Below are 15620 nucleotides of genomic sequence, written 5' to 3' on the forward strand. Positions count from 1 at the left end.
CTTAATTCCTGAGTTGCAACATTCAATATTACACTCTTCTTGGGAGCCTAGAAAATCTCTTTTTTTTTTCATTTAGATCTCCAAATAATTAAAAAAAGTTTCATTCTTTTTTTTTTCTCTTTAGATTTAAACTCATAACTAAAGTGTCAATAAATTTATACCAATTTAAAGTAATTATTTATTAAGCCATGATACTATCCTTACAAAAAAAAAAAGAAAACCATCTACCTCCTTTAATACGATAATATAAATCTCGATATTTACCTTGTGAGCAAAAAAAATTAAAGATAATAAAAAATGTTGTTGTGTACCATAACATTCATGGGGTAGAAAGAGAAAGTATTTAATGTATTAACTTATACAAATACCTAACACATACATATAAGGAAAGTGTTGCAATAGACACCAGCTTTTCCATATAGGAAACTTGAAAAAGGCAAAAAGCATGAGGCTTGGCCCAAGTGAAGCAAGAGTTTGAAGTCAAACAATACTGGTTAGGAGATTGTAAGAGGATAGAAGTCGAGAACCAATAGTTAGAGGACTAAGTCGAGAAACATTGGGCAAAGGTTCATGGTTCGGTGATGGTGGTAAGACGACTCTAGTCAAACATTAGTGGTTAGATAGTTGCAACGTAATGATGGTGGACAAATAACAATGGTTTAAAAGACATTGATAGTGGTCAAATGATGATAGCACAATTTGACAATCAGGCAATGGTCAAGTGATGATTACTTACGTGGAATTTTATGATTCTTCAATTTTTTCAGCTTTATTAAATCTTAAGCTATATCCTTAATTAAGAGTGAAAATCAATTTATAAATTTTGATATTAACAAGTCTCATAAATACAACCAAAATCTAAAAAGATCCATTAGACGACTCATTTTGGTTCCGTATTATTTTTTCATCATTTAATTTTCTTATCTATGTCAAAATTAAACTATTTCAAAGTTGTTGGATGACACTCAATTTATCTAAATATGTACTCAAAATTGGAGATGGTAAGTCCTTCAATTAATATCCCAAAAATTTTCCATTGTATTTCAAACATTTAATTTAGATTTGTTCAATCTCTAAATCACTCTTATTCAATCTCTAAATCACTCTTAGTGCAAAGAAATTAATCGAATTAAAAATTATAATTGACATTTAGATTTTATTAAATTTGATTTATTGTATAAATCTTTACAAATGTTACTAGGTGCACAAAATTATATAATTTAATTTAAGTGATGACCTGGACCAATGAGAATCTCCATGTTAGCTTATCACACCTAATGTAACGACATCCAAAAAGCAACTTTCACAACTAATATTCTCATAATTAATCTAATTTTTTCATGATTTTTATTGAACCCTTCGTAAGTAGAAGGGCCCTTCCAAAAATTGGCGGGCAAGAGCCGACCAAAAGAGGAGGGCTCCCGCTCGCCTTGTAATTGTGTTCGCGTTTTAGGTGTCGGCACGACTTGTCGTCTCAATACGATCATTGGCAAGTCGCCTCTCACCCCATAACAGGACGGGCGACCGATTAGAACGTTCTACCTGGATATTTATAGCCACATCGAACATTCAAAATTCTCTCTTGGCAATGTGGTATTATTATCATTCAATTCCCCACCAGCGCGACATGAAGAAACTTGAGTAAACCCTACTCTCTGGAAGAAAGCTCAGCTTGAAGTACCCCGCATTAGAGGGGAAAGGGATGCGAATTTATTTTCATATGGATATCTTGATTCCGCAGATTTGCTAGGTTTGCTTTTCCCTTCTGTTGCTCTTCGACATGGCCTCCTTCGCGAGACAGGTAGAGTTTTAAACGAGTAGCTAAATAACTTATTCGCCTCCTTCGACGACGTTCCTTCCTGTCGGATCCAAAATCACACCTCGCCGTTCGTTTGTTCGATCGGAAGTAAAGACGACGACGGGAGCTTGCTCGTTGCGAAGGTAGCCATCTTTCTTCCGGTCGCGCGCTTCTTAGCATAAATCCTGTTGCCACACAGCCCCTTAGGGTTTCAGGATCCAACATTCTACGAATTTCTTGGGAAATTTGACTTTTTATTTCTCATAATATTCGTATTCTTCTGGTTTCGCGAGGAGAATTCCTAAGAAGCAGCCTTGCTTAATCGGTTGAGATCTCTAATAGACATTTGCTTGATTCATTTCTTGTTGTCCTTTGGATTGACTCTTACTTAAAGGTTAGATTTTTTTTTACATATATAGAAGGGTTTTTTTCTGGTGCAGAATTTACAAAATGAGAACGGAGGCAAACCCTAACTATCTTGAGCATTTATCAACTGAGGCTGTTGAGATGATCCAAGATGAGTGCAAGTATGCCTTGCAATTTATTAATTTCATTGAAGTTCGTTTTTATCATCTTTTTAATGTTTATAGTTTTTTCATCCTAACCATTTATGAAAGTGAATTTAATGATTTACTTTTAACTAATTTTTTTTTCTTTGTGGTTCAACTGTATAGATTGAATGGAAACGGAAGCAATGCGCTTATTTTACCTGGGAAGAAAAGGAACAAAACAAAAGGCAAGGACAAGGTATTAACTAATGATTATTTTGTATAAACTACTGGTGCATCCCAGCCCCACCTCCATGTCTAACTGGTTGTTTTTTTGGAACTACAATTGAAAAAAATTATTTTTATCAGATTTTTAGGAGGAATAAGGCTATGGCTTCCCCAGCTATTAGTAAAAGCAAGAAGAGAAAGTTTCAAAAGTTGCAGGTCTGCTTGAATTTACTTCTGAATTGCTTTGATTGCAATGCTCTAGTACTGTGTGTTGTGCTTATTATTATTATTACTATTATTTTAAAATGAATTACAGGAGGAGAAAGAGAAGAAGTTCATGCTATCTAAAAGCATAAGGGTGCTGCAGTATGTCATCTGCATAACTTCATGTTCCATATCTAGATCTGTTAATTCTTATTATCTTTTTGCCCTTTTTTGCTTTATTTTAGCATGTAAACGTGCTTCTATTTGCTTTTCATAAAATGTTTATTTATATTGGGTTCCTCAGGAAGTATAAAATAAGGGATGAAGCATACTCAATTCTGCAGTCATCAGGCACTATTGGTCAGGTATGCAACTAATGTGTTTTTTTTTACTTATTGGGTAACATTTTTGCAATGAAAACTTCATGCGCCTATAAATTGGATTTCAGGAAAAAACTCAGCGTGAAAAATGCAGACTTGCTGTACATTTCGCAAAAGCAGGTCTTGAGGTCCCCGAAAATGTGGCACTTTTCAAGAAGAAGGAAAAGAAAACTTATGAAAATGTAGTAAATAGACCTGATCAAGGCAAACTTACAGTTTACAGTGACAAAGAGTTGAGTTTGATGAAACTGGTGGAAAAGGATGATTGCGTTGGTTTAACTCTTAAGAAATTGGTTGAGAAAGAAAATTATGATGGTTCATCTCTTGTGAAATCCTTAGAGAAAGATATGAACAAAGTTTTAGCTCTTGCTAGGCCTATGATGACTACTTATGGTTCCCAACAAAATTCTCTAGAACCCCATTCGGAGTTCACTATTAAGAATTCAATGAGTGTGAATGCTGAATCAGATATGTTGTTCTCATCCCTTAATTGTGCAACAAAGGTTAGCGTTAGCGTTGCGCATGAAGTTATGAAGAGCTCCATACCAACATCATTTACAACTGACAATCAAAGTGATGCAAGTCTTCGGGTGAGTACTAGCGCTTGTGTAACACTTTTCATGAAATTTACATCCACTTTGGTTCTTTCTTTAATCTTTAATGGTTTCATTTCCTTTTTTTCACTGTAGCATGGAACATTGATTGTTTTCTCTTTTTATGTCAGTATAAGTCATTGTCTTCCTTCTTATGGCATCCATGGGCTTACAAATAAGTTAGTTTTCTTATTTAAATTGCATCTACAATCTCTTGATATCTTGCATACCAATGAGATATTACAAGAGAGATTCAAAACATGTTAAATAGATTTTTGAGAAATATATGTTTAAATATAATTGTCCCTACCTCAATAATAGGGGATAGTGAGCCATCAAAATTATGACTATGAGATTCTCAAGAGACAAAGTATAAGATGAGAATAGTTGAGCACATCATATCATGTGGTTTAATGCTCATGCTTTAACTATCCAGTATTCCCGACCTCTCTTAGTACAACTAAGAGCAAGAGAAAAAGAACCTCTCAGGCTAAAAGCGAGGAGCCAATAGTTTTCTTTGGAGCGAGCAACTTATATGGTAGATCCAATTATTGTTTGTTCAAGGATATATTGCCTCTTTTTTTATGTTTGTTACTTCCTCTCTAGGTTGTCTTTGTGTTAGTTCCTAGGATTGATTCAATTTGCTGGCTTATCGTGTAATTTCCAACAAGTTTCTCTTGAGTGATTAGTCCTTTAATAGAAATCAAACCAAAATTTACACTTTTTTTCCATACCTTGAGCCATGCACGGAATTTTGTTTCGTACTCTTGACGGTGAGAGCAGATTCTTTAGGTTTGAGATTATTCTTGGTACCTACAAGTACAATCTTTCATTTGCTTTCCTTGCTTCAAACTTCAGCTAAGGCTTCTTCAATTTTAGGAAGTGGACAAATGTCAAGAATTCTACCACGAACTTCATCAAGGTCTTTATTGAGACTTGCAAGGAAGTTGTGTGTTCTAGTTTTTCCCATGAGTGAGTTGTATTTATCAGCACACTACTTGCTTGAATCGTTTGTTTATTGCCAAATTTTTGTGAGTGTGGAGAAGTATTTAATAATACTCATGCTTCCTTTTTTGAGGCCATGAGATGGTCTCATAATTTTCATAAGTTAGCGGAATTTTCAAAATCGGATTACACCATGTTAGCTTTCTCTCACATTACTTGTGAGCTGTTGTAGACTAAGTATAGGGATCCAATAAACTCTTTCATAGAATTGATTAGCTAGGATATTACCAAGGTGTTTTTGATATCTGATGATGGAAAGGAAGGGCTTCCCATTTTACGTTGATGAATGGTACCATTTAGGTAATTTGTTTTACCATTTTCTTGGATTACAATTTGAACCAAGCAAGACCATTGAAAGAAATTCATCCCATTTGGTTGCTGGAAAATTTACAAAGATGAGTGCCATATAGAGACTCGTGGAATGGAGTTGTGGCTTGGCAAGGTGGAAGGAGGATATATTTTATTTCCTGCTTTTATAGACTCGGCAAGGGTAGTTTTGTAACCATTGACTATAATTTAGATAGTACTTGTCTTTGATACCATGTTAATAAAGAGAGTAGAATAGCGATAAGGGAGAAGAGTTAGAAATACTCATTTTTTATTATTTAGCCCAAAAAGACTTCTGAAGTGTTTTGCAATGAGGAAAATTGAAAAAAAAAATAATAATAAGTACAAAATTTTCATTAAATAAAATGGTCATCTTATCTACTATATCAGGACAAAACCACAAATAGTAGATAAGGAAATCTAGGGATGGTGGAGTGTCCATGTCAGCTATCCATGTGACCTTCCCACAGCCAAGGATTTTGTCTATCTTGTTTGGTGACCACCTAGGCTTCTACCCTATCCCACATATTGTTGAGGTGGCTTTGGCTTCCATTCCTATTCTGGATTTTAGCCATGAGTGGGGATTAATTGCTTTAATTTATTTAACAATGTGAATAATAATTAATAAATATTACTATTTTTTAGTTAACTTATATCAAATTTCTTGATGCAGAATTGTACCTTGCATTCACTTAGAAAGACTAGAATTAGAGCTTAAACTCATTCTATGAGAGAAGGATCAGTGTAGTTAATTATTTCCTCTAGTATATGCATAGAATGAAGGAAACATACAAGATGAAGTTGTCACTCCCTGTACTTACTAAGAGTCGATTACCTATTAAATTTTACACATTTTGAAACTCAAGTGAGCGTGCATGGCTATTGAGTTGATATGTGAGAGGCTATTGAGTTTATATGTGAGGAAATACCTCATTGTTGCCCTTATTTTAGGAGCATTAGCATAAAATAAATGGATATATCAACTATTTACTTCGTTGGTCTATCTCCTTTTGTTACATGCACTTAGTAGTAGCTCAACCATTGTATTATGACGGTCATCAATATTGTGAAGCACTTATTGTTCCTCTTTCTTTTTCACTATTTGGATGTTCAACGCATATAAGAGTTTTGAAGTTCTAGTGATCATTGACGTTTAGATCAAATCTGAAGTGTTTTGAATTTTATTCTCTCTCTCAATAATAATGGAATTGGCATTGCAATTAGAAGAGTTACTTGGAGTATTAGAAATGACATTTTTTATTAGATTTAAATGAAAAGTTGACTATTAACATGACACAATAGAGAAAAATGATTTAAGTAGCCAGGCCACGTAGGCTGATAAAGGCATGATGTTGTTGTTATTTTACTTGGAGCTTTTTTCCTTTAAAAATCATGCATTACTCTCCGTATTTTTTTTATATAGATTTACATTATTAGTAAATAATGCTTTAAATCTTTATTTTATAAAATCATTATATGGTCTTGTGTCTAGAGTGTCTAGTTGATCAATACCTATTTTTATCAAGTACCTCCTTTCACAACATCCTTATAAACAGCAATGTACCCGTTTTTCATACCTTCAAACAACTTGGAACATGTGTTATTGAGGCATGTCTATTGTTTTGTATTTTTATTGTACCCAGTCTAAGCATGTGGCCATGGTTGGCTGCTTTTCCTACTTGCTAGTTCCACTATCTTGCAAGATTTCATGAAAAATCATCATCATCATCATCATTGGCCTTATCCCAATTATTAGAGGTCGGTTTTATGAACCTTCTAAGTGTTGTTGGAGTTAAACTTATACTTTGCTAATCATTTCAAATAGATTCTATACATGTACTCTTGAGCCTGCTGTTTTTTTCTTCCCTCATACAATGAAAAATGTAATTGTAAGTTCCCTTAAATCTCACATATCATTTCTAAATGTTAGGCCCTCAGATAGCTGATCCACATCTAGAAATTTTGTCCCTCTCTCTCTCTCTCTCTCTCTCTCTCTCTCTCTCTCTCTCTCTCTCTCTCTCTCTCTCTCTCTCTCTATTATTGCATGAAGCAGTGGCCTGATTTTGTTTCTCTTTTTTGCCTGGAGCAGAGTGCAGATAGGTCTAATATATGTGTTGGAAAACTTGAAGCCCCTAAGCTTTGTGGCACCAGTGACCATGTAAATTCAGCCGTTGTGGTGCATGTATCAAGACCACTTGAAGTTCAAGAGAAAAGGAGACATCTTCCAATCATTATGATGGAACAGGAGATAATGGAAGCAATAAATGAGCACCCTATTCTAATTTTATGTGGAGAAACAGGTTGTGGTAAAACCACGCAGGTTCCTCAGGTGTCCTTTCTTAGATTCTTCTAATAGAATGTTGAAAATTTGAAGTGAGGATAACATTTCATCTTTTATATGATATATTTTACCTGTTGCAATGACATGTTGCAGTTTTTATATGAAGCTGGCTATGGTTCAAGCAACCAAAGTGGCAGAAAGGGAATTATTGGTATTACCCAGCCACGCCGTGTTGCCGTTCTTGCTACAGCAAAGAGAGTTTCCTACGAACTAGGTCTCCAGCTCGGGAAGGGGGTTGGTTTCCAAGTTAGGCATGACAAAATGATTGGAAATGGTTGCTCAATCAAGTTCATGACTGATGGCATTTTACTTCGGGAAGCTCAGGTTCCTTGCTAAACTTTGATTTATTTCTATGTACCTTTAATGATAGTTCAAGGAGATTTTGGTATTTTAACTTCTCTTCATATAACCTTCGCAGTTATTATCTTGCTCTTGAAATGTCATTTATGTTGTTATTGTTTATCTGTCAAAAAATCATATCGAACTTGATTCTAAAGACTGCTGTAGATGTATTTGTGTTTATTATAAACTTTTTTGAAGACTTCAATGTAGAACTAAGGATGAGTGATTGAACTCTAAGACTATCTTTTAGTTGGTTAGTATGTGTCATATGATTTTTATCTAAGATACCAACATATTTGTTTACTTAGGTATTAGCTGTAAAACCCTTCAAAAAGCTGTTTTTTTTTAGTGCAGTTCGTCTGTACGAAATGAATTTAGTACTGGACGAACTGAAGAAATTTGTGAAGAAATCTGTCATTTTCGTCTGTACGAACCTGGAGCAGTCGGGACGATCCATCAGGACGAAAATTGTCCAGAGAGAAATCATCCGGACGATAATTAATTTCGTCTGTACGAAATTATTCCAGAGAACACATCGTCCCGGGACGAAAATTGGATCGTCCGGGACGATCAGTGTTAATAAATATCCGATTGAGATATTTTTATTCATTTCGAAGAGAGAGAAGGAGAAGGAAAGAGAGAGAAAGAGAAGGAAGATAAGGAAAAGCTTGGTTTTGGAGCCCGCGGAGCGCTTTTCGTCCGACGGCGCTGTTAGAAGATTTGTTTGTATCGCAGTAAGGACTCTGAATCCTATTTCTGTTTTCGAATATTTCGAGTTTTGATATTTCTGTGCTCAGATTTGTGTTTTCGTTACCGATAAAAGCGCCGCATTTTGTAATGACGAAACTTTCTCCGCATAACTTTTGGTATGTTGTAAATGTGATTATTCTGCACGTTTTAAGTATTGAATAATTGGATTGACTGATTTGTAAGAGTACGTTCTGATACGAGTCTCTTATTGAATTGATTTGATGCTATGGATTGCTATTGACTGGAATAGATATTCAATTGATTGGATGGATATTATAGATACAATGGAATGACTAGACGACACGACTGATTGAACTGATAGTATTGATTGATAGACACTGCTACGATGGATAGATATTGACTGAAAGCACTTACTGATTTGATCGCTGTGACGTATTGATTTATTGATCCTTTTGCCGTCGTATTGACTATTGATTATTGATTGATTCGATTTGATTTGATTTCTGTATCTGTATAGATTCATTGATCATAGTCTTTTGACTTGATTTGATTGACCTGCATATTGTTTCAGTGTCGTGCTTTGATTTCAGTTGTAGGCTTTGGTGACCTGCTGGGCTAGTTAAACTCATTATATGTGGTTAATATTTCAGGTGCAGAGCCTCCCGCATGATGCTTCTTCGGTTGCTGTAGCTTTATTTTGTAGCCTTGGTAGACTTCTGTTTTGTAGCCGTATTGCTATTGCATATGACCTTTTGGACGCTTCTGCTGATTGTATATATGTTGATATGTGAATTATAATCGCTGTTGTTTTCTTCTCTGTAATGTAATTATCTCTGGCTCTGGATAGACACATGTATGGATTGAAACGAACAACTGATAGAAAGATATCGAAAAAAAAAAAGAAAATGAACGATTAGATGAATCTTTTCGCTACACGGATCTTGGGGTCGTCACATTAGCAGTCTTAATTGATGGGATTTGCTCTTTAGATTGAATATTCTACTCCGTTTGCTTGGTTGATTACTTTCCATTTCCAATGATAGTCAACTAGTTTTCTATGCAAAATTATGGTATAATTTGTTGCTTTATCAAACATCCAAAAGCATGTGTGATTTCTTATCAGTTTAAATGTGTAGCATTGATGATATTAGAAGCACGTCATTCTTTTCTCCTAGATTAATGCATAAAGAAGCATTCAAAAAACTGGAAGACATCTTTTCTGTTTTTATAGGTATATAATTTGATAAAATATTGTACAAATGTTATTTGATTTGTTTGAAGTATTTTAGGAGTTGAACCTAAAGTAGTTGTTATGTAGGACGTTTGAGGGTCTAGGATTTACTAATGCAATCTAAGATGAGATGCATTATAAAAATACGAAAAAATCACAATCCATAAATTACGTATTCTTAACTTTAGCCACAATTAGTCACCCAAGATTAGAATTAAGGAAGATTGAAATTTTATTTTAATGCTCAATAGTCAATCACTTATACATGCATTGGGGTCCTTTTTTATAGCATATGAAAGGCTCAAAAATATGTAACTCATAATCCTCTAAGATCTAATAGAAAAAAATTCTTGTTTTTATATCCATACAAGGCTTAAACAGTAGAAATCAGCTTTAGGTTTCTTAATTTTCATATTTTTATATCCATAGAAGAAAAACAAGATGCAGCAAGGTAGTATACAACATCAATTATCCCACTACGATAACAAATTAGTGACAATAAGGAAACTAATTAGCGATCTAGGATAATAGCAAATCAGCGCTATTCTTGGGAATTAGCATTCAAGGAAAATAACGGGTCTGTTGTTGTAGCAAATAAGCATAATATTAAGTTTAGTGTTGCAGAGATGAGCATGCTCAGGTGGATGAGTGGCTTTACTCTCAGAGACAAGATACGAAATGAGCTTATACGTGAAAAGGTTAGAGTAGTTCCAGTGGAAGATAAGATTAGAGATAGTCGTCTGAGATGGTTGGTCACATAAAATGGCGGCCTTCCGATCACCGATGACCCGGTTAGGAATGTGGATGTATTATATTTGACTTATGTTAAGAAATGTAGAGGTAAATCTAAAAAGGCTTGGTTATAAAATATCAGAAATGGACTTTCTTTATTAGATTTAAATGATAATTTAACTTTTAACATGGCACAATGGAGAAAAAGGACTCATGTAGCAAACCTCACGTAGTGGGATAAAAGATTGATGTTGTTGTTGTTGTTGTAGTAGCAAATAAGTGATCCTTAAGATGTTAATGGGCGTGAACCAATTAGTGAAAAGGAGTAATCTGCTTGGCTTGGAATGGTTTGCATTAGGTTTTATTTGGGAAAATTGCTGAAAATTATTTATTCCCAAGAATTGGTGGTAGTATATGCCTGTAAACTAAATTCTTTTCTTTTCTTTTTTTTTTTTTTTTTTTTTTTTTTTTTTTTTGCGCAGTTGCTTTAAATTGAAGTTTCTGGAAAATGGTTGAAGAGTATATATCACTGTCCTTATTTTTTGTCCAAAAAGGAATATTGGACGAGCTGATGATGAAGAGATGGTTCTTGTTCTAGTAAACCTGATTTTTAAAACAGAAGTTTTGTTCTTTTGGATTCTAGGACAAGTTACAGTGGTTGACAACCATTGTCATGATATTCTTGTCCAAATTTTCATGTTTTTGCAAATAGGGATTATGTAAATTGCATTGTGCAGCCTTGGTCGAAGATCTGGAGATGAAAGAAAATAATACAGCTCAAATTCCTGTAACTAATGCATTATGGTTGTGGAAAGTATTTAGTTATGTTTCTTTGGAGCAGGATTTCAGGTCACATAAAAACAATCAAACAATATGTATACTTTTCAGTATTTCCCTTTACTCAGGGGATGTGATATTACTTAGTAGAGCGTATGGAGCGTGGATTTTGGTTTTATGGAAACTATTATAGTTTATTGTTTGAACAAAATGATTAGAAGTCCTAAAGAATAGAAAAAAATCTTTAAATTAGCTCAAAAATAACTTTGTCTAATGTAGCTGTAAGATAAATTACATGGTAATGATTGTAAATACATCTTTGTTCATAATTCTATCATCATTATAATCCTTATCCCAACTTTTTTTTGGATACAGTATGATCTGAAGTTAAGTCATCTAAAAATTTCTAACATTTTTATCTAAAGATGGCAGCCTTAAATTTCAGGTTGATCGAAATTGATTAGTTGCTTGGTCAGGATGCTAATTCTATTGAAACGGCTGAAATTAAGACTTTTGGTCCATAAAGCAGCTCAAACAAATAAACTGGCTGTAGCAAAGTGATCATCAGAAACAGGAAGTATAAAGTGAATGGATAAGAGATCATCAGACCAATGTAGCAGCTTTGTTGTGAGAAGTTAGGATGGAAGAATTTGCCCTTTGGCAGTGATTCAACATGTATTTAATCACAAGGAATAAAAGTTGCCACAATCTTCTGATGACACTCTTATCTACACAGAAGTGACTATAATGCTTAATATTGCTGGTTATTAGTTTTTTTTAATGAAAATGATAGCACATTATATTTTTGCATATTTTTTATTACAATTTATGAAACAATGAATGTTCTATCATATGTTAATTCCCAATGGTTGAATAGTTATGCATCCCATGACGTTGGTAGGTAATGTTCCTGTAACATTGATATTGCTTTTTTTTCTAAAATCTTTTCCCTATAAGGTATATGTACATAATATATTCTTTCAGTGAGAATGTTGATTAATGAACTGCCTGTTCTGCAGAGTGATTTTCTATTGAAGCGTTATTCTGTCATCATTCTGGATGAGGCTCATGAGAGGAGCTTGAACACGGATATCCTCATCGGTATGCTGTCTCGGATCATCAAAATACGTCAGGTAAGAAGTGGTGGCATTAAATCTTTTATGTAACTCATCATTGCCTAAACTTTATGGAACTTTACACTCACTAATATTCATCATAGGAGTTATATGAGGAACAGCAGAAAAAGGTACTTTCAGGTGCTAAGATCAGCCCTGAGAAATTGGTTAATAGACTAAAGCTTGTACTGATGAGTGCTACCCTCCGTGTCGAGGATTTTGTTTCCAATAAGAGATTGTTTCATGAAGCACCACCTGTTTTGGAAGTTCCAGTTAGGCAATTTCCAGTCACCGTCCACTTCTCAAGGAACACACCAGAGGACTATTTATCACAGGCTTATAAAAAGGTTTTGTCTATCCATAAGAGGCTCCCGTCTGGTGGCATTCTTGTGTTCGTCACTGGACAGAGGGAAGTGGAGTACTTGTGCAAGAAGTTGAGGAAAGCTTCACAAAAATTTTCTGAAAATAATGCTAAAAAGAAGATTGATAATGAGAGATCTGCAGGCTTTGAAGTGGATATGAAAGATATTGATGAGGCATTTGGGATGGAAGATAGTTTTCCTGAACAGCAAACTGATAAGCTTTGGTCCTACGAGGAGGATGATGACCTGGAAGAGATTGATAAGCTTTTGTCAGAATCGGAGACGGACAGTGAATCAGTTGAGGACAGCGAAAATGAAAGTTTTGTCAAGAGTCAGGAACAGGATGGGAATGGTTCAGTGCTAGATTTTCTAAAAAATCCTGAGAATCTTTCTTCATTAAAAGCTTCGTTTGAGGCTCTTGCTGGAAATATTCCAAATCCATGCTCCGAAGAAAAGCTACATCTTCATTCTACTTTGCAGACAAAAGTATCTTCTGCAGATCCTGCTACTGCTATTGGGCCATTGTACGTTTTACCCCTTTACGCAATGCTCCCTGCTTCTGCACAGCTTCGTATATTTGAAAAGGTTCCTGTGGGTGAACGAATAATAGTTGTTGCTACCAATGTAGCTGAGACTTCGTTGACAATACCAGGCATAAAATATGTGGTTGATACGGGGAAGGAGAAGGTTAAGAACTATAATTATGGGAATGGGATGGCAAGTTTTGAAATTCGGTGGATAAGTAAAGCATCAGCTGCTCAGCGAGCTGGAAGAGCTGGGAGAATTGGACCCGGCCATTGTTACCGTCTATATTCAGCTGCAGCCTTCAGCAAAGATGATATATTTGCTGAATTCTCCTGCCCCGAGATTTCAAAGATTCCGGTTGATGGCGTCGTGCTTCTAATGAAGTTCATGGGAATTGAAAAGGTGGTAAAAGGAGCAAAACTTCTTCCTTTTCTTTCAATTCTTTTTGTTCTGAACAGCTGCTGTTTTTGTGTTTTCAGGTTGAAAACTTTCCCTTCCCTACTCCTCCCAAGACCTCAGCATTGGAAGAAGCTGAGCATTGCCTGAAGGCCATTGAGGCTCTTGATGAGGATGGCAAGCTTACATCATTGGGAAGGTCAATGGCCCAATACCCCATGAGCCCACGCCATTCCCGAATGATTCTCACCGTGATCAACATTTTAAGAAAGCAGCCTGGCTTTGCCCGTGCAAATTTTGTGCTGGGATATGCAGCTGCTGCTGCTGCAGCTCTAAGCTTTCCAAATCCCTTCCTTATGCAGCTTGAAGGAACCCAAGGAACATTAAAAACTGATATTGATCCAAAACTTGAGGACAATGGTGATGCCAGCGCTCATGACCATGAAGAAAAACTGAGTCGGAAGAAGTTAAAAGCAATGGCAAAAGCGTCTCGTACAAAATTTTGCAATCCAAACAGTGATGCCTTAACTATCGCTTATGCACTGCAGCTATTTGAGCTTGCAGAAAACCCATTTGAGTTCTGTAGGACCAACTCTCTTCACTTTAAGACCATGGAAGAGATGTCCAAGCTTAGGAAACAAATACTTCAGCTGATATTTCATCAGCAAAAACCATGCCACGAAATATCATGGAATCAAGGTGGCTTCAAGGATGTTGAATGTGCCTGGCTTGTCCATTCCACTAAACACCCCTTAGAGATGAATGAAGAAGAGCTTCTTTCTCAAGCTATCTGTGCAGGATGGGCTGATCGAGTTGCAAAGAGAATAAGGACCATTTCAGATTCTATGGAGAAGGAACACAAAGTCCATACAATGAGGTACCAATCATCCGCCATGGATGACACGATTTTTCTCCACCGTCGGTCTTCTGTTTCTCACACAGCTCCCGAGTATGTTGTCTACACTGAACTTATCCACACAAATAGGCCATACATGCATGGAGTAACTGCAGTAAAATCAGATTGGCTTGTGATATATGCTAATTCTACCTGCTGCTTCTCTGCTCCACTCACGGATCCAAAGCCTTACTATGAACCTTTAAGTGATTGTGTCTTTTGCTGGGTAAATCCCACCTTTGGTCGGCACAACTGGCAGCTTCCATTACATAACTTACCCATCAAAGACGAAAGTTTTCGGATCTCGGTGTTTGCTTGTTCCCTTCTTGAAGGGAATGTACTTCCATGCCTTAAAAGTGCTAAGAATTTCTTGTCTGCACCTCCATCAAGCATACTGAGGCCTGAAGCATTGGGACAGAGAAGGATTAGTGATCTCTTGAGCAGATTAAGAATCCGTTCTGGAATAATCCATAGCCGGGCTAAGTTGAAAGAGGCATGGGGTGAGAATTCTATGTTTTTGTATCCGGAGCTTCTGAATTGGTTTCAGGAAAAATTTCATTGCCAATTTGACAAATTATGGGAACAAATGCTACAAGAAGCTCAACTTGAAAGCTTTGAGCTTTTTCCAAAGAGAGCAAAGAAACATAGGAAAATTGTAAGACGATAGGAAATATTTAGTTACTGGTTACCAATTTTTCCTAAGTTTATAGCACTTATGTAAGTTTAGAAAGTTAATTTACATATTATTTTATCAAATGAAAGGTAAGTAACTTTAGATCAGGTTTCAATCATTTGTCTTTGCGAGTTATTGTTGGCTTTAGCGTTATGGGATTTTCCATTTTTTCTAACCATTTAGCTGCATTTTAATTGTCAAATATATTCAACTAATATGAATTACAGAAGCACTGAATGTCATCAAATGATCTCATGAAGCTTTCAAATTCAAAATTTATAGAGATTCAAGTTGGTCAGAAAAATTTCATGAGGATAATAACATAATTTTATAAATTAAAAAAATTATAAGATGATTTATATTCCATTGACTTCATTAGTCGTATAAGAAAGAAGCAAGCATCGTCATATTTTTGAAATCACACGTGCTCTACTTCATAAAGCCACCTGACCCCAAAAATTTTGGTTACATGTTGTCCTCGCTGCCGTTCATGTCAT

The 15620-nt window shown here is 35.4% G+C and overlaps 1 protein-coding gene across 2 annotated transcripts; it reads left to right on the forward strand.

Annotated features, from left to right (window-relative positions):
• Positions 1 to 1545: 1545 nt before the first annotated feature.
• On the forward strand, positions 1546 to 15238 carry LOC110094119 (ATP-dependent RNA helicase DEAH13). 2 transcript variants are annotated; one of them, XM_028696239.1, is made up of 12 exons: positions 1546 to 1801; positions 2239 to 2325; positions 2473 to 2545; positions 2656 to 2730; positions 2831 to 2880; positions 3023 to 3083; positions 3167 to 3688; positions 7113 to 7352; positions 7458 to 7688; positions 12177 to 12290; positions 12377 to 13561; positions 13639 to 15238. In XM_028696239.1, exons 2-12 carry the CDS (start codon positions 2249 to 2251, stop codon positions 15115 to 15117), a joined length of 4107 nt encoding a protein of 1368 aa, XP_028552072.1. In that variant the 5' UTR covers positions 1546 to 1801; positions 2239 to 2248; the 3' UTR covers positions 15118 to 15238. The 2 variants fall into 2 exon arrangements, with proteins under 2 accessions (XP_028552072.1, XP_020674929.1); XM_020819270.2 differs by having other exon boundaries at positions 1547 to 1941.
• Positions 15239 to 15620: the final 382 nt, after the last annotated feature.

Source organism: Dendrobium catenatum, unplaced genomic scaffold (assembly GCF_001605985.2).
Source record: "Dendrobium catenatum unplaced genomic scaffold, ASM160598v2 fragScaff_scaffold_721, whole genome shotgun sequence".
NCBI lineage: Eukaryota > Viridiplantae > Streptophyta > Magnoliopsida > Asparagales > Orchidaceae > Dendrobium > Dendrobium catenatum.

Bases quoted from the DNA above. Each gene is read 5' to 3' on its own strand.
- LOC110094119 (XM_028696239.1), top strand. From the start codon at position 2,249: ATGAGAACGGAGGCAAACCCTAACTATCTTGAGCATTTATCAACTGAG. The intron at 2,326-2,472 runs GTATGCCTTGCA...TCAACTGTATAG, and splicing joins ATGATCCAAGATGAGTGCAA to ATTGAATGGAAACGGAAGCA. The intron at 3,689-7,112 runs GTGAGTACTAGC...TGCCTGGAGCAG, and splicing joins AAAGTGATGCAAGTCTTCGG to AGTGCAGATAGGTCTAATAT.